The 24938-nt window shown below is 43.8% G+C and overlaps 1 protein-coding gene across 6 annotated transcripts in view; it reads right to left on the bottom strand.

Moving 5' to 3' along the window:
- PACS1 (phosphofurin acidic cluster sorting protein 1) overlaps nt 1–24938 on the bottom strand; it is a 50381-nt gene that overhangs the window by 13902 nt on the left and 11541 nt on the right. For 5 of the 6 annotated variants that reach the window (XM_083164186.1, XM_083164187.1, XM_083164183.1 and 2 more), the window contains exons 5-17: nt 20997–21141; nt 16570–16661; nt 12972–13052; nt 12282–12341; nt 8528–8682; nt 8321–8429; nt 8138–8200; nt 7512–7606; nt 7033–7153; nt 6820–6921; nt 5010–5116; nt 2034–2188; nt 1092–1202 (exon numbers count right to left, since the gene is read on the bottom strand). In XM_083164186.1, the coding sequence (XP_083020312.1) occupies nt 1092–1202; nt 2034–2188; nt 5010–5116; nt 6820–6921; nt 7033–7153; nt 7512–7606; nt 8138–8200; nt 8321–8429; nt 8528–8682; nt 12282–12341; nt 12972–13052; nt 16570–16661; nt 20997–21141 (1396 nt within the window). The remainder of the gene's footprint in view (nt 1–1091; nt 1203–2033; nt 2189–5009; nt 5117–6819; nt 6922–7032; nt 7154–7511; nt 7607–8137; nt 8201–8320; nt 8430–8527; nt 8683–12281; nt 12342–12971; nt 13053–16569; nt 16662–20996; nt 21142–24938) is intronic. The other variant, XM_083164184.1, reaches the window with a different exon arrangement.

The following is a 24938-nucleotide window of genomic DNA, read 5'->3' as shown; positions in this document are numbered from 1 at the left end:
TGTCACTCGACAGGACACATTTCTACTGCTCCACAGTCCAGTGTTGGCGCTTTACACCGTTCCATCCGGCACTTGGCATTGAACGTGGTGATGGGCGGCTTGCTTGCAGCTGCTCTGCCATCAAAACCCATTCCATTAAGCTCCACACAGTTATTCTGCCTACATTAATGGGAGTGTTGGTGACTTTCATGCACTACGCGCCTTAGACGTTGTTGACCCTGCTCTGTAATTTTACGTCTTCCACTTCATGACGGAGTTACTGTTGTTCCCAAATGGTTCCACTTACTAATAATATCACTTACAGGGGACCAAGGAGCAAATTTCCCGAACTTATTGCCAAGGTGCATCCTATGACAGTACCATGCTTGCAGTCATTGAGCTCTACAGAGCGACCAATTTTTTATAACAAATGTTTTCAAATGGAGAATGCGTGGCTAATTATTCAATTTATACACCTATGACAATGGGTCTGATTGGAACCCTGAAATCCAATAATTAACAGGTGTGGCCAAATAATTTTGCCATAAGAGATATTCTTAGGTGATTGCAAGTGTCCTGCACAGATACATGGACACAGAGATTTAAATACAAAACAGACCTACTATGAATGATAACTAGACATTAGATTTTTGAAATACACCACTAAATATAAAAACATAAACAGGTTGAGTCTCCCTTATCCGTGTATTCCAAAAACCGTAATATTCCGAAAACCATGGTTTTTCAGAATATTTCGGGTTTTTTTGCTTAGTTCTTCACCCCCTGCCTCTTTTTTCATACTTATCTCGTCCCCCTGTGTCCACGGTGGCCATCGTAATCCTCTTCAGCGGCATCCCCGGTCCCCAGGATGCATTGCGCACTCAAACAATGCACCTTTGGGACCCAAGATGCCGCTGAAGAGGATTCTGAAGGCCGCCGTGGATGTCGGGGAGCAGGTAAGTATGAAAAAACAATTCCAAAATCCGCAAAAATCCTTATCCAAAATGCTCGTGGTCCCAAGCATTTCGGATAAGGGATACTCAACCTGTAACGCCTGGTTTCACCATGTTTAGATCTTAATACGTTTATCAACCAATACAGAGAAGTCTTACCTGTTACTGGAGCCTCAGATCTATTGAACAGCTCTCGCCAGGAAGCATCAAAGAATAGAGATGCATAACGAGGGTCCATGGAAGAAATATATTTACATACAGGATGAGATCCTGCAAAACAAGACAAAAACATATTATAATCTACCAAGTCATTTGTTTTTTATTCCAATATATATTTTACTGAACCTCAAAATAATGTATCCAAAAATGCAGTCAGTTATCATCCAATATAGGAGACCAATACGAGGTACAAACAAGTTTTCCTTCAAACCATAAATACATTAGATACAGTTTCATTGTATCCGTTACTAAGAGCGTCAGTGTAAGGCGGCACAATGTTCCCCGAGATCGTAGCGTGATGGTTGCGATGTACTCCTCTAATTGTTACAGAAGTTACATTTATTTCTAATAGACAGACACAAAGGGAACTGGGGAATCTTGGCAACCATGCAAGACGTAGAATTTCCCAAACTTCAAATACTTGTACAGTTTAGAGTTTGGTGATGATGATAATAGCAATAATAGTAATAATAATAATAGTAGTATTAGTAATACATTTATTTATATATCACTCTTTCTCCAATAGGATTCAAGACACTAAACATATAAAAAGGCCTAATTCAGGTTGGCTTGCTAAGCAGCAGTCATCCTCTGCTTAGCGAGCACCTGAGAGAACACATCCCCTTGCATACTACCGATGGAATTCAGGCAGCCAAAAGTAAGTCAGTGTAGGGCACAGTGACATTTTCTTTTAGGGATGCCAATCCCGGGATGATTTAGCATTTTTCAATGCCGTTTCCCAGGATTGAAGAAATGCCTCGGGATTGGGATCCCTACTCCTAGATGTCTATGACTGCCTCTTTAAAGATCATTTTTAATAGCACTGTAGACTAAACCAGTGTTCTTTCTATTACTGTTGCACCTTCAAAAGATTAGTCTCACCCAGTGGGATTAATAGGAAGCGCAGGTAGCCTAACCAATCAGATGTTCTTCCTGCCAAATTTGTTACATATGCTCCTAGCAGGAAACTAAGAAATGTGTGTCCTCCCGCACACACAACTTTTAGAGGCCGCGGTGGTCCTGGTGCCGTGTGATAGCTGCAAAACAAAAGCACAATACCTTATTTATTTATTTACAATTTCTTATATAACGCAGCATATTCTGTTGCGCTTTTCAATTGCATTACTACATTGAGCACATTATCAGGTACTTATTTAACCTTTAATAAAACGGTTTTGTTCAAAATATATGCAAATAAATAATATGTAGAGCAATTCTTGATTAATGATGTAAATGTCAGTACAGTTTTAGCCTCAACTATGACCCATTGGGACAGATGTATTATCACGCATTTACCGTCTTGTAAATATCGGGTCCCACTACTACTGCAATATCGTGGAGAAGCAGGCACCCATATCCCCCAACTGTATCATCCTGCCTAAAGACGATAAAGAGAGCTGTCATGTGGTGCCTCTTCAGCTCTCCTTATCAGCACCCACATTACTACTATGCATGTAGTGCATGGCTGGTTGTACTGGGCATACGTGAGATTAAGCAGGTGGTGGTATCCCAGTTGGAAATATTGTATTGGTCACAGCTGGTTGCCAGGTAAAGGCAAATATAGACCAGTGTAGCCAGGGGGATCCGGTCCAATCAGTATGCGGTTTAAAAAGTACTTAAAACAAGCTGGTGCTCCCTAACATGTTTCGCTGTCATCTGACCGCTTTAGCTATTTATTGACCTTTGATAAAGCGGTCAGATGACAGTGAAACATGTTAGGGAGCACCAGCTTGTTTTAAGTACTTTTTAAACCGCATACTGATTGGACCGGATCCCCCTGGCTACACTGGTCTATATTTGCTTTTACCTGGCAACCAGCCGTGGCCAATACAATATTACCAACTGGGATACCACCACCTGCTTAATCTTTTGAATGGACTCTCGCACTATTGGGAGGACACCTCTAATAACTTGAGGATATACCATTCCCTCCAGCGAATACAGATCATCCAGCAAGGTTCATGGATTCCCATAATTAACCAAGCACGGACTGCACCAGGAGATCTTACTATTATTACACAAGCAAAAAGACCAGAGGGATCGCTAAAGTGTATAAGTGTATAATTACCACCTGTCCTACATGAATCATATTGTATTATTTATGGCCAAAATTCTATGTACAACTGTTGATATTTAATTGCTTAATATTTTATTTATCTTTTAGATTAATAAATCATATTGTAATACTCTATTGATCCAATCAGCTCATTAACGCTCCACACCCTTGTTGTTTTTCTTCTTCTATAAATATTGGGTTTTGACACCCCCATAGTAGAGCAGCTAGGCTCAACACACATATAGGTGCCCATTTTTTATTTTCTGATCCTCTGGGTCTTAAAGAAAGCCTCCCCCCTCCCCTTTTTTTCTACATGAAAAAAAAACGCACAGTAAACAAACATTATTGCAGCAAACGCTAGTTCATACATCTCTCCCATTGTGCTTAACAGGGAGCAGATGTATTAAGGAGGATATAAATAATCTTATTTCATCCTAGTTAATCTTTAGTAATCTTAGTTTAGATGATTTAGTAAAACACATATATTTGATTGTTGCCATTGATAGTAATGCATGTGGGCAGAAGTATTGAACCTGAAGAAGAAATAACATTGAATCAGCTCCTAACTGCCAAGCAGTCTTGTGAAGAGTATGGTTTGTCTACAGAAGCTCATGAACAGAATGAGAATAAGGTATCTCATGTGCTATGTTCCCTGTATTACAACAGAATAGTAGAGCTGCCCCCTGAGGAATCACATATAGGGGGATCATGCAAAAGATACAGACAATCAACACTGGGTAACACCTGAAAATGTAACACGAGAAGAATCCATGACAACATAATCCTCCTTGGTCTGTATCTGTGACAATTCCTGCACTTTGTCTCCCACACAATCACAGGAGAAACCACAAACCAGAAGGAGAGCTCAGCTTGTACACAGACAATACAGCTAGCGAAAGCCATCAGAGAAGTCAGTGCAAGAGTCAGGTTATGTGGTGGAAGAATGGGCGCAGAAGCAGCAGGGACAACATATATATAATCCCGATGTATAACTTATAGCAGTGGAGTATAGAATCATACATTTAGTGTCCATTCCCTGTTCTGCAATAGGAGTATGGTCATCAGTATACCACTGTATAATAGGAATATGAGATTATTGACATAGTCTAAATGTATGTTTCACAACTGTATCCCGGCTGTGAATGACGCCAGTAGCATCTTCCAGGCTAATTATCACACAAGGTAAATTAGTGCCGGTATTATAGTAGACCTCTAGTTCAAGCTGTAACAAGGTCTTAAGCAGGGCCAGATGTGGCACATAGAGGGCATATACCGGTACGTGGCCTCCCACTGTCTACAGTACAAATGCACATGGTGATTGACGCGGCAACGGTAAGTGTGGTTAGATCTGTACATACCACGACCATGTTCCCTATGCAAGGGACTTTTGGAGAAATTATCAATTCAGATAAAGAAAAACAATCGTATACAGCAAAAAGTAGGGGATCCCTACAATTTGCCACAATCCTGTAGAAGCCTAAGGGATTCTTCCCATCAAATGATTATACCAAAAAAGAAAACCTTTAACTGCACAATGCCAGTCATGCACCATTCATGCATTCCTATTGTACGGTACTTATCTGCTACTGGAATCCTTATATGATCCTACATAGAGCTGGTACTCTAATAGAAATGGACTACTACGTCCTACAGAGCCTTTATCGTTTTGTTATAACAAAAACATTCGTGTACAAAATAGAACACAATGATATAGAACCGGATCATTGATCTCTAGATTTGCTGTTGACAGGATTTTGACCATTTTATATCACTGTACAAAAAGTGTAAGTTCCTCTACTCACTGTCTCTGTATTCGAGTCAGTATGGCAGTCAGAGCACACTGCACATCTGATGAGCAGGTTACACATACACATGGCTTATGCTGTTGCTGGAACAGAGTTGAAACAAACTGGAATACAAAGATTAGTACAATCAGTACAGAATAGTGGAAACCATCTACATTCCCCACAGGCCAGGGGTGGCGGGGACAGCCCCATCTTCATCCCGGGGTTCCCCTAAAACCGGCCAGGGTGATCATGCTTTGGCCGGGGGACCTTATGTAAAAAATGTCCCCCTAGCTGTGTGATCCCAGTGCTGGATGCCAAACTACGGGGGGACCCCTACTCCATTTGTCCCTTGTATTTTGGGAACCAGGACCGGGCCAAGAGCCTGGTGCTGGTTATAGAAATACAGGGGACCCCATTTAATTTCCCCCTTTTATTTTGCAACCAGGACCAGCTCAATGAGGCCCGGACCGGTTACAGCCCCCATGACGGGGGGGGTTTCAATTATTTCTTTCTTTTTCTATTTCTGCCGGATCATACGGATTTGGCAGCCAAACACAAATGGCATTGCCATTGGAAAAGATGAGTCCGGAGAACACGGCAGTTTTAGTAAATGTGCTGTATTCTCCATTTGTATTTTCGGTGGATTATGGTCAATCCCGGGTTGTACATGTGATCGACCGTAACCAGCTGTCTTAATAAATCTCCCCCACAGTGTTCAGACAAGTTGACATGCAATAGGATGACAGGGTCAAAAGATTGACATGAAAAAGGTTGACATGCAATAGGTGTGGCAGTGGCAGTACGGTGGGCAAGAGTGGTATTGCAGGCGGGCTGCACAGCGCGACCTCTGACATCACATCGCACACACACAAGGGCATGATCCGGCGCGCAGGATGTGAGTCATACACTGCAGGTTCTCAGCACATTTAGAAAATATTAAATTGTGCATGTGCCGACTAATCCCAAAATCCTGGGATTAGAAACTCTAATCCTGAAAATCAAATACCGTAAATTTTAGGAAAAAATCCTGATGATCACGAACCCGGGATTGGACTCCCTACTTGCCACTTCCCAGTCATTGCCCCAGATCACCCATAACGTTCCACAACATTTCTGATACCGTCGAGCACCTTTAAGCATACACTAAGGGCAGTATTCAATGCTCCGGCGAGCGCAGCACAGTGTATGCCATTTTACACTCCCCGTGCACTCGCCATACATGCACCGTTTTTTCCAGCCGTCACCATGGGTCTAGCAACCTACGCGTTGAATAGGATGAGCGGGAGGGTCATCCTATTCAACGTGTAGGTTGCTAGACGCCCCTGATGGTGAGCATTGACCGATGCAGCGTACGAGGAGTAAGTGGGCAGTGTTCAAATTTTGCAGAGATACAGTATGCAGAAAAACACAATTTAGCCTAAAAACACTATTCCGAGTCAGGAGACTGCTAATGCTGTGTGCATCTCCTCAAAGTCCATTCAATACACAAACAGTGAGGTACGCAAAATTTCCCATAAGAAAACAACGGCGAACAACGACGAGGACCAAGCGGCGAGAGGACTGTCCTTCTCTCCAACAAAAAAACCTATCCTCGCCGGAAAAACCAGAGAACTGGGAGCATTGTATACTACCCTACATGTAATGCAATGTATGGGTAATCAATGACATGTAGATATTGTTCATGTCACTGGCAGAACAAGTGTCAGACGGTTCTGAATGAACGGAGATTAGGTTTGGCAAAGCTGCCTGGACGAACATGAGAAAAGGGGAAGAAGAAAAGTGAAAAGAGACCAATGTAAATTCAGGAAATCAAGCATTGCTGTACCTGTCCTTGCCAATCTGAAGTCTGCACAATAATAATAGTTTCTGGAAGAGATGGATCTGAGAGGTTCTGATTTAACTGATCAAGTAATAGCTTCCGGGGAACCTGTGACATAAATAATAAGTCAAATCAAAACATTTTACATATACAAGTAATGTAATATAAGTAACTTACAGTATGACATCAAGTCTTGTAAAATCCATTCAACTTCTATACCTGTGTGCTCAGTCCTATGTCTGCTGTTCTCTCACTTTCTGTGCTTTGCGTTCTTTCAGAAAGTCCTTTGATAGGGGGTTTCTCTTTCAGAGAGACGCTTCTCTTACCCTGAGGAGTGACACTGGAAAGACACCAGGAATCAAATCAGAACATGATGCAAGTATACAGATCTTAATGGTCATGGTAGTGCTTGATAAAGTGGTCAGTATTGTTCCCTCACAGCATTGTGGCCAAGGATTCCATTCTGAGCCTAGCATTTCTGTGTGGAGTTTTCATGGTTTCCCCATGTTTCTTCAGCAGTCCTATATACTGGTAGGTTAATGCTAGCCTGTTTGTGTAGTAGACACCGTAATAGTGTTTTCAACTAAATATTCTTTGTAAAGTCCTGCTCTGTTGGTGATTATATAAAGGTTCATAACAACATAAAAAAATATAATAACAATAATATATCACAAAAAAGGTGAAAAGTTTTGACTTACTTTGGACTTTTCACAGATTTAGATTTTTCAGGGACAGAAAATGTTAGTGTTTCGGAGAGACTGTCTACATCTTGCGAGATATCCAAAGATACATCCTGTAACAAGAATACAGGGAGAATCGGTATTGGAATAGTTCTGCAGAGCATCACAGCAGATTAAATCTTCAATGGCTAAATTCTATTTATGGAGCAAGATTTCGCATTTTTGTCTACAGTAAGGTCCAGGAGAAACATTCTAGCAGGAAATCTTAAACGTGAACAATATCGGTTGTTTGGTAACATTATTCCTGAATGCTGTTGGGCCTCCATTAGATATTTAGTAAGGCAACGACTCTCTGTATTGCCTGTCTCTGTATATCTGTCTCATATTATGCTCCAGTCTTCATATTTAGGAATGTCCAGGGTTATTGTTTGTAGCAATTAATTAGATGTGTTTTAATAGCCCCATGTGAACATAATGACATCACTGCAATCCATGTAAATAATTGTAAATATATTAAATGATGATACTGTGATCGCTACTAATGTCTGATGTTACAATAATTGCCATACTGAATGTAACAATAATAAAAACGTGGATTGCGTTAATACACTTTAGTTGACACGAGTATAAGTGTTGACCTGCACCTGACTCTCTGTGTCCATCAAATCTTCCTGGCGAGACATCTTCACCTCAACTGAAAGATCCCCCTGAAAATAGAAATCATAAACAGTCCATCTTTGAAACGTACACGATCACATTTCAAGCATCCTGTGGTTATTTTATTTTATCCAAACATTTAATTCTTTGGCCATGTTATGGCAATTTACCCAAAATGTTCTCACCGGGCTGCTGATGTCTCTTCCTTGACTTCCTTTGCTGTTTAGACTTCCAATTTCTGTTTGTGAACTGGACTGAGAAACCCCCTCAAAGAATGGTCTAGGTAGCCAAACAGACATAGTAGGTCAGACCAACATCATCTACCCAACAATAGTATGACAGATACAAAAATACAGCACAGGGGAAAGTCACTGTACCTAAGCTTTGGCTTAGGGGTGCTCAAGACACTCTCACTTTCCTCTAACTCTGGGCAGCTGTCACTTGGGTTAAACATCTCTAGACTGTCATATAAATCATCAAGATCTTCTTCTCGAATCTCATCACGAGACACATGATCCAGACCAAATCCAACCTAAAAAGTATTAGCATGGAAATTAAAATAAAAACAGGATTTTTGTGTTTACATTAGGTATATTTTTCTGAATCCATTAGGCAAAGACAAAATGCATGTCAATCAATTTTATTTATATATATATATATATATATATATATATATATATATACTAAATGTAAAGCTATTTGCCCTTCTGTAGCTCTACCATCTGAGGCTGTAGGAACATGAAACCTGTAATCTGTGAACCTATAACCTAGGAACCAGGTGACTGTCCAACACAGCTGCTCAGATCCGGCTCACCTGTACCACCAAGGAAGTGTTCTATGATCTGGTAGCAAGGGCCGTTATTTATATATCTAGGGCAGGTATCTAAAGCAGCCCATACACGCTGCTGTAAGGGCTGACCCGATGTGTGCTTTGAGGTGCGCGCTCCCGCGCACCTCATCGCACAGTACAAAACGTATGTGCTTGCACATACTTTTTGTACCTAGTTCTCATCAAATCGCATCGCATTGCATGCACAACGTGTGCACATACAATGCAATGCGATTTGATCCGTGCTAGTACAGCACGGAACGCACGCTGACAAAGCAGCGTGTATGGGCAGCATAAGGTAAATCTGACAATTTACCAAAGTTGTCCATTTAGGACTTTGCTTCTGTAGGCCAACCCCTCTCATGGGCACCACAGAGCACCAAGAGTTCATATTTTTAGTAAATATCCAGTATGTTATTAACATACAATAGGACACAACATCCAATAAGTGCAAAGAACATTCATTTGAAGACTGCACTTAGTAAATCACGAGTAGCAAGTTCGTCTTTGATTCGGTCAGATAGACCGTGCCAGAATGCCGCATACAGAGCTTCGACATTCCAGGAAAGTTCAGGGGCTAGGATTTAGAACTGAACTAGGTACTGCCCAACAGGACGGGATCCTTGGCAGAGTGAGAATGTCAGTAGCCGCAGATGTTACTTGTCCAGGCTCGTCGAAGAGTTGACACAAAGTTATTCTATGATAAAAGATCATCGGATCTTTCCCATAGGGGTGATGCCCAATCCAAGGCTGAGCCAGACAAAAGAGAAATAATATAGGCGACTTTTGTTCTCTCAGTGGGAAAGTTGCTGGGCTGTAACTCAATTTTGGATTTCGTACTGGTTCAGGAATTCTCTACAAGCTTTAGGGGATTCATCTAACTGCGGATGTTGGCAGGTGAAAATGGAAAGAAGCTGCAGCAGCCTGAGGCGGAAATTCTACTTGGGAAGTCTCTGGGCCACTCAAGGTGGTCTGGATTTTATCCAGCCTAGAGGTGAGGTCTTGCAGACAATGAATCACCTGACCCTGAGCCACTTACTGTTGGTCCAAGCGGGTGGAGGGTGGTGCTAGTGCTTACTGTCACACCTGGGGTCTGAGACGAGTTCACAAAGGCATAAGGCTTAGATTCTTACCGATGGATAAATCCGACAGGATTAATTAAGCTCTTGCTCATGAACCCAGGATATGGCACTTGACATTAACCCACAAGAGTGACCAGCATGGGAGATGCAGGTAATAAAAGTATAGTCTTTACACTAGTAGATTTTAACAGCAGTGGAAAGACTTGTGCTTGGCAACTTGGATAAACAGTGAAGTAAATCACACAGGCAGCTATTGATGAGACAATAACAGTAGATGCAGGGATGGTGCAGTGTAAACACTGATGCAGTTCTTGAATGTGGCAATGGCTGCTAAGTTCAATAAACCGGAGTACGTTACTGTAGTTGCAGATGAATCCAGGAATGAAGATAAAACATTGATGAATTGAGAGCGATGGTTAGATGTCATCTGTGGTATATTTTGTATAAAATTCAGTGAAATAAGTCACTTATTAATAAAACTGTGTAGGAAAGTTGACATATTACCATTTATGTGGTCCTCTGATAGTTTGGAAAAGTTGCAGAAATAGGTACAGTCCCTTTGATTTTTTGCAGAAAGGGAAGACGTTCCCAATGAAATGTCTCTGTACATGATGACATTTCCTGATGGCAGCCACTTGTCCTCTGGTGTGCCTTAGGGATTGGGCTAGATATCCCAGATAGATAGTAAGTCACTTTACCAGTTTTCTGATGGGGTTCTATGACTTCAGGAGATAGAATATGGAATATGGACGACAGATGGATAATAGTGTCCCAGTGAAGATTAAATTGTAGATAGCTCAATGCGTTTCTCTGGATAATTTTAGCTTCTGGCTTCCCCTGTCACTGAGGGAGATGTGCTTGGGCATTAGATCCACTCACCTGGGGAAGGGGAAAGTGCTGATCTGCCGGATCAGTTGCATGGTCCACCTCAACCCCAGATCCGCTGCTGCCGTTTGGGTAACAGTTCTCCTCGGTCACACCTGCACTGGCCCGGGCTGCACATCCCCCCGGCCCCGCAGCCCGGGCTCGCAGCACACTCAGCCGTGCCTCACTAATCATTGTCCTCACCGCACACCACTGGAAGCACTGGGGTTTACAACCCGACACTTCATAAATAACCCCCCAAATATGTCCTACTTGTTTCCATCAAGAGTACCTTTTGTTGAGGAGTTGTGTAGTATTACTGAAATAGTCCTTTGGACAAGCAGCAGATTGATTTTTGGTAGCTAATTATTCAACCATTCAAGGTCTGCGCACATGTTCCAGAAGGAAGGTCACTGATCCTTCTTTGTTCAACATACTATCCATGAAAGGAATAATACGATCTGACATCATAAATTCATTATCATCGTAAACGCCCTCTGTTATATCACAAAACCAATTAAATGTGAGAAGTCTCACACAAAAATATTAGAATGCACTGAAATCAGAGATCAAAATATACAGTTATGCATAATGGAGCATACAATGTGCTACAGCAGCGTAACCTTTGTACTAGATACGATGCAATGTAGTACTTAAAGCATGGACTGCACAGACTTTCTGTGCCGTGCGCGGGAGCGCGCATCGCACCTGAAAAACGCACCGTGTGTGGGCTCATTCAAGCCTGGTGAAGCGATAAAGTGGAAGGAGATAATTCACCAGCCAATCAGCTGTGTTTGAAATATGACATTATGTTATATTTAGTCCTTAGGGGCCCCCACTTGTTTTGAGTACCCCGGGCCGAATGGAGTCTTTATCAGGCCCTGGTGTAATGCCAGCTTCAGGTTTCAATTGCTTCAACAAAGGAGTAGGAAACATTTGATAACATCACAATGCTAAATAAAGGTCCTGCAATGTCAGCAGAATATATTGATTATGTTCCAGTCTAGCAGGTTGGATCCAACAATCAAATTACCCATAGTCATTAATCACGGTTAACCGCTTCCCCTGGAGCAACCCTGTCAAACCGGTAGGAGACGCTGCTATCAGGGATTTTGTTTCACTTGCCTCAGGCGCTGGCTTTCTGGGCCGTGCCAGCACAAAAAAAAAAAAGCAGGTTTTGCCGAACCTGTTTGTTTTCATGTGAAGAAGTATTTACTAGAATATCCCGTAAAAAATATCGGTCAAACATCAGGGAAAGAAAAAAAATGTTTCCCACTCCCAATGTTTTATTTCACTTATCTGGATACCCCCCATTAATTAGATTTAATAGGAAAATGAGAAATCATATAACTTTACCTCTTCTGAGACTTTGAATCTATTCAGAAGTGACTTAAGCTTCTGCTTAATGTTTGGTTGCTGTAATGAGAGAAAGAAACTGGAAATAACAAACAGAAACATGATTGTACAGTCTTAAGGCCGCCATCGACTAGTGCGATATGGGCACTTTTTATGCAATTCTGACGCATTGCTGCGATGGATTGCATAAAATGTGACATTGCATGTCATCTTCCTGCGTCTATGATGTAAGGCACGTTTCCGTGGTGCCTCGTAACGCAGTCGCAGGATCAATAGGCTGCCATGAATATTCATCACAGCACGTAGCCATTACTGGGATTGCACATGATACATTATACGCAAAATGACTGCATACAATGTATCGTACGCGATCTTGCCAACGGACAGTTGCTGGGTGAGTTGGCGGGTATCGCATGCAAGGTACCACATGCGATACCTCGCTCTAGTGGATGGGGGGACTTTATTATCTTAAAAATGATCATATCTTTGGCCACTGTGAAAAATAAACAACAATATAAATGCTACCATACTATACAATGTTTTACAGACAGAATGTTTAATCAGTCCCTACCCCAAATAGAACATAGTATGATAAGGTTTTATCTTTAATAAAATATGATTAAACAAGCAAATGAAAAGATGACCAACAGTAAGAGAAAGGACAACACTTAAAATAAAACGTTGTCTCACCCTAGTTATGGCGGATGAGGCTTGGATTTTCCTTCGAGATTTCTTCACCTTTCTGACATCATCATCCTCGTAGAAGAAATCCTGAAAGACACATAAGTCATGTAATAATATATATCCAACGTTGTTTGTATTAATATGCTAGTTTGGATATGGGTCATTGGGTCAACCAAATTAAGGTCAACATACATTGGGTCCACCCCTGAAGGGCCACACATGAGAAAGGTGGACAGTGTCAAGAGCCTGTAACAAGTTTGTGTATACCTCGATTGCCGTTAGTGGAACACATACAGGAAGTAGAAATGTGAGGTTAGTAAGTAATGTCTGACGGCTCAGAAACGATCACAACAGGAGATGACAGCGAGATACCTGGATAGTAGTTATAAGATGACTTTCTGATGCAGTGAAAGCAGAGTCAGATCATATACAGAATCATCATATATACACATCAACAAGTAAGAAGGATATAAATAAACCAACAAGGAAAACAAAACTGTGGGGACGCAGACAAAGGGAGGAAAACATATAAGGAAAAGATAAGGGAGGGAAACAATATGTAAAAAGAAAGTGCATTATGTACATTAACCATAGCAAACCAGGGGCAGCGTTATATGTGGTAGTGTCACATGGGGCATAGGGTACATTGGTCACAAACCAGGGGCAGCGTTATATGTGTGTAGTGTCACATGGGGCATAGGGTACATTGGTCACAAACCAGGGGCAGCGTTATATGTGGTAGTGTCACATGGGGCATAGGGTACATTGGTCACAAAGGGACATTTCCGAGATGTCAAACCTGGCAAAGATGGAGCTCAGAGTAGGTGCGTCTAAATGTAGTATATACAGAGCCCATATCTTGTAAAAGGTACATATACCAGAGTTTGTTGTATATAGAGCAGATTTCCTATCAAAGTCCATCATTTGGGAGAGTGATGGATATGTTCTGGATAGCCAATGGGACAATATGACTTTTTTAGCATCTGTAATTATTAGAGCAACCACCTTCTGGTTTTTAACCCCTTCAGTGGCAATCCCAAGAATTTTCCGGGCTGTGCCTCCGTGCCCAGTCTGGCAAGCCTGGAAAATTCTCGGGATTGCCACTGTTTAGAGCCAAGCAGCACTGCTGAGTTCAAATCGCTGAACTCAGGCAGCTTCAGTGCTGCCCGGCTCCCTCCCCTCCGCTGTGCCTCCTCCTCCCTCCTCCCCTCCAGCTTTTCTATACAAGTCTCCGGCACCGGCCTATGACAAGCCGCCTGCCGGGGACAGGGACGGGGCGGGCAGCGGCTGATTGACAGTTCAGCGGCGCTGTCCGGACCCGGGGAGGCAGTGGTGTTTTTTTAAAGGGAGCGCTCCCCATTAAAAACCCACCACTGTATAGAGGCTCATTTCCAGCAACCATCACTCCAGTGTTCTAATGGTACATTGTGTTTGCTAATCAGGTTAGAAAACTAATGGATGATTAGAAATCCCTTGTGCAATTATGTTAGCACAGCTGAAAACAGGTTTGCTTGTTAGAGAAGCTTTAAAACTGGACTTTTTTTGAGCTAGTTGAGCATCTGGAGCATCACATTTGTGGGTTAGATTATCCTTATAAATGGCCAGAAAAAGAGAACTTTCATGCAAAACTCAACGGTTTATTCTTGTTCTTTGAAATTAAGGCTATTCCAAGCTAGAGATTGCCAAGAAACTGGACATTTCCTACAACGGTGTGTACTACTCCCTTCAGAGAAGAGCACAAACAGGCTATAACTAGAGTAGAAAAGATAAGTGGGAGGCCCCAGTGCACAACTGAGCAAGAAGACAACTACATAAGAGTCTCTAGTTTGAGAAATAGATGCCTAACATGTCCTCAACTGGCAGCTTTATTAAATGGTACCCGCAAACCACCAGTGACTACATCTACAATGAAGAGGTGACTCGGACATGCTGAGTGGCAAAGAAAAAGCCATATCTGAGACTGGCCAATAAAAGGAAAAGATTAATATGGGCAAAAATAACACAGACATTGGACAGAGGAAGATTGAAAAAATGAGTTATGGACATATAAATGGAAGTTTGAGGTGTTTGGATCACACAGAAGACCATTAGTATGATGCAGAACACGTGAAAAGATGTTGGAAGAGTGCCTGACACCATCGAGTGCTCGAAACAGGGTAGCTGGGCCTGTATACAATGAAAGAAACAACAGAGAAGGAAACCTCACACTTTTGGAAACCTGGCTCAACTTATCTCAGCCTGAACCAGCCTCGTTCCAGACCTCATTGCCATTTTGGGACAAGATTATTGGATGATTGTGACTAATAACAGGAACATTGTGGCTGCCAGCAAATTTCTCCTCAGTGGACATTGGCAAGCCCATTGCTACAGAGCATTAACCACACCAGGAACCATAGACCCAGTCATCTGGTCACTAGCACTTCTACAGAGTACTGGTAAAATATCATCCCCATTTCATTTGGCTCTAAAGGAACTCACCTTAAGGTCCCAGAGGTCTACAAGGAACAGACTGTTTCCCATAGAATATTTCTATCAGATCATTCAGATGTGAGTCTGCAATATTTTATGTTTTAAGCAGTGATTTGTTTTATTTTGTAATACATTTTGTGAAGATAATCCCATTGTTTAATGGTTTTATAGCGCTGCCGCCTTTTTTGTTGTTTCTTTCTTTCCCTGTTACGCAGCCTCATGTTCAACATACTGTCCACCATGCTCCCAATCCATCAACATACTGTCTGCCATGCTCCCAATCCATCAACATACTGTCCACCATGCTCCCAATCCATCAACATACTGACCACCATGCTCCCAATCCATCAACATACTGTCCACCATGCTCCCAATCCATCAACATACTGACCACCATGCTCCCAATCCATCAACATACTGTCCACCATGCTCCCAATCCATCAACATACTGTCCACCATGCTCCCAATCCATCTATTCCTTATGGACTCTGAGTAACGCTAGCTAACGTGGTCTCTGGTATTGTGTCACTAGGCGCACCACTGTCTCTCCATGCCTCCATTAGTGTGTACCTGGCTAAGCTTCCGCTGCTATACCGGTCTTCCCATTAGGATGTGATCGTTACCAATGCTGATATTTACTTATCAGGTCTCAGGTACATCCTACTGCTAAGCATTACATGATGTACCGTAGGCCCAGGTCATCCAGGTCCTGCTTGTGCCAAGCTTGTATCTTACACTTCCTAGTGGCCACCAGGAAATGGCGACTGCACTTACTGCTGCTACATCACCACAATATGTAACAATGCTCCACACAGGCAGGCTTGTCCTCACTTACACAATATCACAATACCACCCCGTCACATTAGGATACACATAACATGTAATACACTGTACTGCTGTAAACATTCTAAACATCTGTTTTCTGTATATTATTTTATCTGGATAAATAGGAGAGAAAAAATCACAGCCCAGGAACAAATATGTAATCTCCGCCAATTTATCTCATATCCACGCATCTGCCTAATATCTCATTGTTACAGTTTATTTTGCTGTGTAAAACTGCGCTCACTGTGCAGATGCCCAAATCGGGACACATGATGAGGCACTAAACTGATGTAATACACAGGGTTCTCACCTGACCATGCAATGGGTCATCACTTCCCTCCTGCTCTGAAGAGAAACTTTCATCTTCATCTTCTGAATAATTTTCAATATCCGGGGAACGATCTAAGTACAAAATAAACATGTTACTTAAACCTAAAATCTGATCATTTCTATATTTACAGAAGTACGGAAGAGTTTTCCGTTTTTCCCACACTTGAACCAAGCAATTAGTTTAGAGAATGCTGAAGAACACACAGTCCACAAGGCACTAATATATATATATATAAACAAAGATATTGCGAGCGGCACTCAGAGACTGGATACACGAAGTAACACTGCAAATACGTGTTTAATGCAAACTTCAACGTTTCGGGGCGCTGGTCCCCCTTCGTCGTTGAAGTTTGCATTAAACACGTATTTGCAGTGTTACTTCGTAACATATACACACACACACACACACACACACACATATATATATATACACACACACACACACAGGTTGAGTATCCCTTATCCAATTATCCATTTTTTACTAAAACTCTGGATTTTCAGGTTGTTAGCATAAGTGACTAGTACATATTCAATGCCCCTTCCAGCGCGCTATGACGGCAAGCAGTACCGATAGCTCACCGTGAAGAGTATTCACCACCGAACGCCGACCCCTTCGGGTCATCAAAACAGCAGGGCTCGCCACAAAATGCAGTGGACTGGCTGCATTTGAAGCAAACCTCACGGTCTAAGGGTAGTCTAAGGGAAGCGGGTACACTACACAGCTTAACCAAAAAATCCTCCTCCCCAACAGTTTCATGCACTGAAGAAAGAAAACTGTACAAAAAAACACCCCAAAAAATCAAAACGGTGTTGATCATTTTTGTTTTGACCTTATAGTAGTAGTAGTACGTTTATTTATAAGGCGCCGCAAAGTGTCTGCAGCGCCGTACATAGCAAACAAAAAAAATACGAGGTAATGTACAGGGTGTGTTGAAAAATACAGTATGAATAGGGGTATAGCTGGTAGAACTAAAATCAGCATCAGTTCAGAAGTAGGTGTCAAAATTGTCGAGGAGACTGAAGATGAAGTAGAGGAAGGGAAGAACAGGACAGGAGCACAGGTGAGGTAATGAGGTAGGGTGAGTACGTGAGGAAGGAGGGCCCTACTCATAAGAGGTAACATACTAAAAATAGGCGGGTGGACGAACGAAATACAATAGGATAAGTAGGAACGGAGGGGAACGGAGGCAGGATAGGAGGATCAAAAGAGGTTAGGAGGAGGGATAGGCTAGTCGGAATCATGCCGACTTTCTGTACCTGTCAACCTTTGGTTCAGATGACCTTTTAACCTATTGTACCTATCAATCCTATGGTGTCAACTTATTGACTATTGACCTTTTGACTGTCTGAGCCAGATGTACTAAGCTTGAAAAGTGATAAAATGGAGAGTGATAAACCACCACCCAATCAGCTCCTCACTGCCACGTCACAGACTGTGTTTGAAAAATGATTGGTTGGTGGTTTATCACTCTCCATTTTAGGGTAAAGGGGAGGGTTTGTGCCAGTCGCACAGGACAGAGGTCATGAGTAGAGGACCCCTTGTGTATCCATAATTATTCACAGGATGGGGGTGTGCAACCAATGGACAGAAAGAGATTAGAGCAGAAGAAAAAGAAAGTAATGTCCTTTAATATAGGTGCACCTATTAGGGTTAAAAATAAACTTTTATTAGATTAAGAGCTGCGAAAATATAAAAAGATAGACAAACAGTGGTGAAAATCACACAATTAAAACAAAGGTGGCAGACAAATAGCACACTGAATAATACTTTATGAATGAGTATGTGTGTGTCACAACGCTTGTGTGTAATAGAAACCCTATCTGTGGGTATTCGAGCAGAATAACCCTAGATCAGTTGCAGTAACTTAGGGTCATATAAACCTCTCAGTTTATGATATTTCTGTGTGTCCAATCCAAAGTAACTTGCCAAGCCTCACCTCTCTGCACTAAGACTGTGCTGGTATCAGAGCGGCCAAAGTTAGTGCTGGTTTTATAGTATCAAAGTATTCCCTCAATGGGGTGTGCTATTAGCCAGGGTATCCCACCGTAAACCTGCATATGAAGGGACCACACTGTGGGGGCGCACCTATCCCACGTATAGTTACCAGTGCTAAAATATTGGGCACGGTGCTATGTGGTGACACAGAAAATACTGGAGTGGACAGCGCTTTGACAGGGTAAATACTGAGCCTTTACAAAGGTCTGAGGATCAATCTGCTTATGTACACATAATTGATGATAAAGTAGGAGTGGGTCTAGTCAAGTATTTAGTATATAGACCCTTTATTGGGGTACTATAGCAGAAATTATAGTAGTTAGGGGTCATATTATACCACCCCTTAGAGTAAGCACCTCTACCATCCACTACGTCACGGTGGGAGAATAAAATAGTGTGCCGAGCGCAGCGAGCCATGCGAGGGGACACGGTACACTTGGTGTCCATGTCGACCTTTGTTAGCATAGACATCCTAAAAACATCCAAAACTCATGTCAATCTTTTTTCATGTCGACCATATGACTGTAGACGTAGACACTGCAGATGTTTTATACCATAACCATTACACACATATATATATATATATATATGTGTAGTCAGGTCAGTTAGTGCTAGCACTCTATAACCCGTATGGTGAATGACAACATTGCCATTATTGTATTTTCCCTAACCTAGAACGATTGATATATGAATAATACAGGACTCTGCGTGCTGGTACGTATTGGGAATTCTTAGTATCTATTCTCTTTTTGTGGATTCTTCATCTCGCCCCCCGGGGCAGTAATCTCTCCTCTCATGCCTACAAAGATTGCTTGATTAGAAGAACTAAAGTGTCTTTTTGGGAAAGAAATGAGAATGATTTGGATGATGCCATGTTCAGAGAACACCTCTATAATAGCCTTGTACAAAAACGAGGAGGGCGATATGATTAGAATTACTTTCTCACATCCGCATTCATTGCGGCAGCAGCTGCGCTGGTACTCTTTACCTAGATGGGCGCCAGCGATTGAAATCGCGGGCGTCGGGGGTAAAAATCGGTCATCGCGGGTAAATCGGGATGACCGCGATGACCGCGATTTTTCCATAGGGAACAATGTTAAAAAGGCTGATTGACCGCGATTTTACTGTTAAATGCCTCAATGGACCCGATTTGGCCATAGGAATCAATGTTAAATGGGCCACAGAGCCCAAATAGGCACAATTAACCCTTAAATGTCCCCCCCAATTTTTAACGCCACCCCACGATCCACGCCAACCCGAAGCGTGGCGAGCGCAGCGAGGCCGCGAGGGGCGGCGGTACGCGTCCTCCGACCTTTTCATGCCCTACTATCCACTAGGGCGTGGAGTGAGAATAGAATAGTGTGGCGAGCGCAGCGAGCCCGAAGCGTGGCGAGCGCAGCGAGCCCCGCGAGGGGACGCGGATACCTTCACAGGTAGACGCGTCCCCTCGCGGGCTTCACAGGTGTCGGCGTCGCCACGGACACCTGTGAAGCCCGCGAGGGGACGCGTATAACTGTGAAGGTATCCGCGTCCGCTCGCCACGCTTCGGGCTCGGTGGCTCGCTGCGCTCGCCACACTATTATATTCTCACTCCACGCCCTAGTGGATAGTAGGGCATGAAAAGGTCGGAGGACGCGTACCGCCGCCGCTCGCCACGCTTCGGGTTGGCGTGGATCGTGTGGTGGCGTTAAAAATTTGGGGGGACATTTAAGGGTTAATGGGCTCTGTGGCCCATTTAACATTGATTCCTATGGCCAAATCGGGTCCATTGAGCCATTTAACAGTAAAATCGGGTCCATCGCGACTTTTAACATTGATTCCTATGGTAAATCGGGAGCATCGCGTCGCGGGCATCGCGGGTTCATTTATGGCCGGCCGCGACGCGACTGACACGATTTCCATGTTTAACATGGGTTTCAATGGGAAATCGCGGGCATCGCGTCGGTCGCGTCGCGGCCAGACATAAATGTACCCGCGATGACCGCGACGGGCACCCAACTAAGTAAAGAGTACCGCTGCGCTTTATGTTGGCAAAAGAGCTCGCTGCCCCATAGGACTGCGAACATTCAGGCAGAAGTCAGGCTGCAGGGGGTGGGAGCTTGTGTGCCGCTTCTGGCATTGGAACGCAGCATATCATTGGATTGAGTCCCTACACCAGTGGTTCTCAGTTACCCCCCCCAGTTCCCATTCTCCCGGTCACATGTGGATTTTGTGATACACAGTGCACCGGCTGGATGACTTGGAAATCCTGAACTGTTAGGGGTACTTGAAGATCGAGGTTGGGGACCCTAGCCTAATGCGTTTCCATGTTAAAATAAATAAAAACTAGATAATAAGCAATGAACATAAACAAATACAAATATCTATATTTCTCCATGACCACAAATGATAAGTTATCAGTCATACTGTACCAGACAATTTGGCTTTTGGTCCCTCATGGTCAATTGGCTGACTAGAGAGTGAATGGATGTTTATCTCGGCAACGGGCAACGAGACGTCCTTGGCATGACTATGAAGAGACAAGACGAGGCCACTCTCACTGGGAAACTGTAAGACCTGAGGAGAACAGAGGGGAGAGAGATAAAACAAATCCCTACAGCACCAGGGAATGCAGTGATGCGGCATGTAACCTGGCAGCCCCCACGGTGGAGGAATGAGGTTCAAAGAAGGTAATGAGGAAGACGTGGGGCGCCCAGTGACACTCAAATACACCTTATAATAAACAAAGTTATTGTTGAAATCAAGCACAAAAAATATACTCAGTAATAAAACCAATGAAAATGAAAATATCAAACCCTAATAAATAAATACCGTTGTAAATAACAGTGGATACCTCCTGGGGGTTATCAATTAAAGAGGAACTTAAATATTCATCTTAATGTGCAGGCAGAATGACCTTTGATTTAAAACGGGTTCTTGCTGTGCAGAACCTTGAGTTCTCTGCAATATAAATAGAAATCCTCAATGATAAAGGATTATAATGCAGAGATTTTTGTGCGTCACTAGGCGCCCCACATTTTCCTCATTAAATCCCTTCTCTTGTTCAGAGTAAAAGATTGATTAGTGGAAATAAAAACTTTACAACCTCTTTCATAATTGAACAACAGATGCTTACAAAGCGCGAACAAAGCAAATCAATTAACAATATATGATGAAATAACATGCTGCAATTACAGCTGTACTGAAGGTGCGTACACACTAACATGCAAACGAGTGCATGGGGGGGGGGGGCACACTAACATGCAAACGAGTGCATGGGGGGGGGGCACTAACATGCAAACGAGTGCATGGGGGGGGCACTAACATGCAAACGAGTGCATGGGGGGGGGGGGGGTGCACATTCTTATCAACTGTGGCCACAAAATAATTACTTCAATATTATATGGGTCTGTGTATATATTCTTTATATTGATACGATCGGGTCCGGTATGATATACCGACGCCGGAATCCCAACCGCCGCAATGCCGACAAGGGGAGGCCGTGGATCGCACCCCCCCTTGTGGGCTCGCTGCGCTCGCCACTATTTTATTCTCCCTCGATGGGTGTCGTGGATACCCATAGGAGGTACAAAGTGCCGGCATTGCGGCGGTCGGGATTCCGGCGTCTGTATTTCGACCGCCGGCATATTGACTGCATCCCATACTATCATATGACTAGGCCAGTGATGGAGAACTTCTAACGGTTATTGAACTACACATCCCAGCATGCCCTGCAACAGTTTTAGCATTGCCAAATAGCAAAACTGTAGCAGGGCATGCTGGGATGTGCCAAGGTTCTCCATCACTTGATTAGACGATCAACTGTTTAGATATTGTTAAAACATTTTTTTAATACAGATATAGATTTTTAATTAAGTAGAACACCAGAACCATTATTCTTATTATGTTTGCCACACCAGACACCTACGTCACACTTGTGCCCATGTTTTAGACAAATTCTCTTATGTCCAAGATACATAATATTATGCATTAATAAAACAAATGCATTTAAACAACTCCCCATTTTGTATCTACTGCAAATAATCCCGACCGCAACGACAAAGACTGGGCAGGCGTCTGACGTCAGCCACCCGCCCCCGGCAAACATGGGCCCGGCCGCGTTCACATGGTCCAGCGACTTCACCGCCTCTTATCTGCCTTGGCCCTCCCTCCCTCCCTGCAACCTAGGGCCCGGTGAGTGTGTAGCTCGCCGAGGTCATTCGTTGCCATGGTCTGCACATGCGCAAATACACGCTTGAGCATGAGAGGACCCTCAAACATCGGAACAGGACCGAATTTGCAGCATTCCCAGTGCTACTGAATTAGGGCCTATATGTCTTGTCCACCTGTTCTGTAATTGTGAGAACAAGCCATTCTCGGTCTACGCTACAATGTCCGACCTATGCAGACATAAGCAGGTAGAAGTGGTAGACTGAGCATAAACAGTATATAACAAATTCACACCGACCGATGTAATAATGACTCTATATACATTTGTAGAACATTCACCCTGTTTGGAATCACCCTGAGCCATCAGCGCTAGATGCAATATACTGTAAGTGTACAGAGGTTAGTGTGTTATAACATGCTATATACACTGCTCAGTATATGGTTGGAGAATTGCACATTTAAATAATGCATGGATGAGGCGCGTTCTAGAAAAGTTATTCTGGTTATAAAATGCAGTGGTTGGGGCAGTTCCTGGGACACGCTCACATACTGTATGCAGTGGTTGAGTCAGTTCCTGGGACACGCTCACATACTGTTTGCAGTGGTTGGGGCAGTTCCTGGGACACGCTCACATACTGTATGCAGTGGTTGAGGCAGTTCCTGGGACACGCTCACATACTGTTTGCAGTGGTTGGGGCAGTTCATGGGACACGCTCACATACCGTATGCAGTGGTTGGGGCAGTTCCTGGGACACGCTCACATACCGTATGCAGTGGTTGAGGCAGTTCCTGGGACACGCTCACATACCGTATGCAGTGGTTGGGGCAGTACATGGGACACGCTCACATACTGTATGCAGTGGTTGGGGCAGTTCCTGGGACACGCTCACATACTGTATGCAGTGGTTGAGGCAGTTCCTGGGACACGCTCACATACTGTTTGCAGTGGTTGGGGCAGTTCCTGGGACACGCTCACATACTGTATGCAGTGGTTGAGGCAGTTCCTGGGACACGCTCACATACTGTTTGCAGTGGTTGGGGCAGTTCATGGGACACGCTCACATACCGTATGCAGTGGTTGGGGCAGTTCCTGGGACACGCTCACATACCGTATGCAGTGGTTGAGGCAGTTCCTGGGACACGCTCACATACCGTATGCAGTGGTTGGGGCAGTACATGGGACACGCTCACATACCGTATGCAGTGGTTGGGGCAGTACATGGGACACGCTCACATACTGTATGCAGTGGTTGGGGCAGTACATGGGACACGCTGACATACTGTATGCAGTGGTTGGGGCAGTACATGGGACACGCTGACATACTGTATGCAGTGGTTGGGGCAGTACATTGGACACGCTCACATACTGTATGCAGTGGTTGGGGCAGTACATGGGACACGCTCACATACTGTATGCAGTGGTTGGGGCAGTACATGGGACACGCTCACATACTGTATGCAGTGGTTGGGGCAGTACCTGGGACACGCTCACATACTGTATGCAGTGGATGGGGCAGTTCCTGGGACACGCTCACATACTGTATGCAGTGGTTGGGGCAGTACATGGGACACGCTCACATACTGTATGCAGTGGTCGGGGCAGTACATGGGACACGCTCACATACTGTATGCAGTGGTCGGGGCAGTACATGGGACACGCTCACATACTGTATGCAGTGGTTGAGGCAGTTCCTGGGACACGCTCACATACTGTTTGCAGTGGTTGGGGCAGTTCCTGGGACACGCTCACATACTGTATGCAGTGGTTGAGGCAGTTCCTGGGACACGCTCACATACTCTATGCAGTGGTTGGGGCAGTACATGGGACACGCTCACATACTGTATGCAGTGGTCGGGGCAGTACATGGGACACGCTCACATACTGTATGCAGTGGTCGGGGCAGTACATGGGACACGCTCACATACTGTATGCAGTGGTTGAGGCAGTTCCTGGGACACGCTCACATACTGTTTGCAGTGGTTGGGGCAGTTCCTGGGACACGCTCACATACTGTATGCAGTGGTTGAGGCAGTTCCTGGGACACGCTCACATACCGTATGCAGTGGTTGGGGCAGTACATGGGACACGCTGACATACCGTATGCAGTGGTTGGGGCAGTACATGGGACACGCTGACATACTGTATGCAGTGGTTGGGGCAGTACATGGGACACGCTGACATACTGTATGCAGTGGTTGGGGCA

This window comes from Crinia signifera, chromosome 11 (assembly GCF_055691185.1).
Source record: "Crinia signifera chromosome 11, ASM5569118v1, whole genome shotgun sequence".
NCBI classification, from domain to species: domain Eukaryota; kingdom Metazoa; phylum Chordata; class Amphibia; order Anura; family Myobatrachidae; genus Crinia; species Crinia signifera.
Note: the sequence above shows the minus strand (reverse complement) of the source record. Positions and strands in the feature narration are given on the sequence as shown.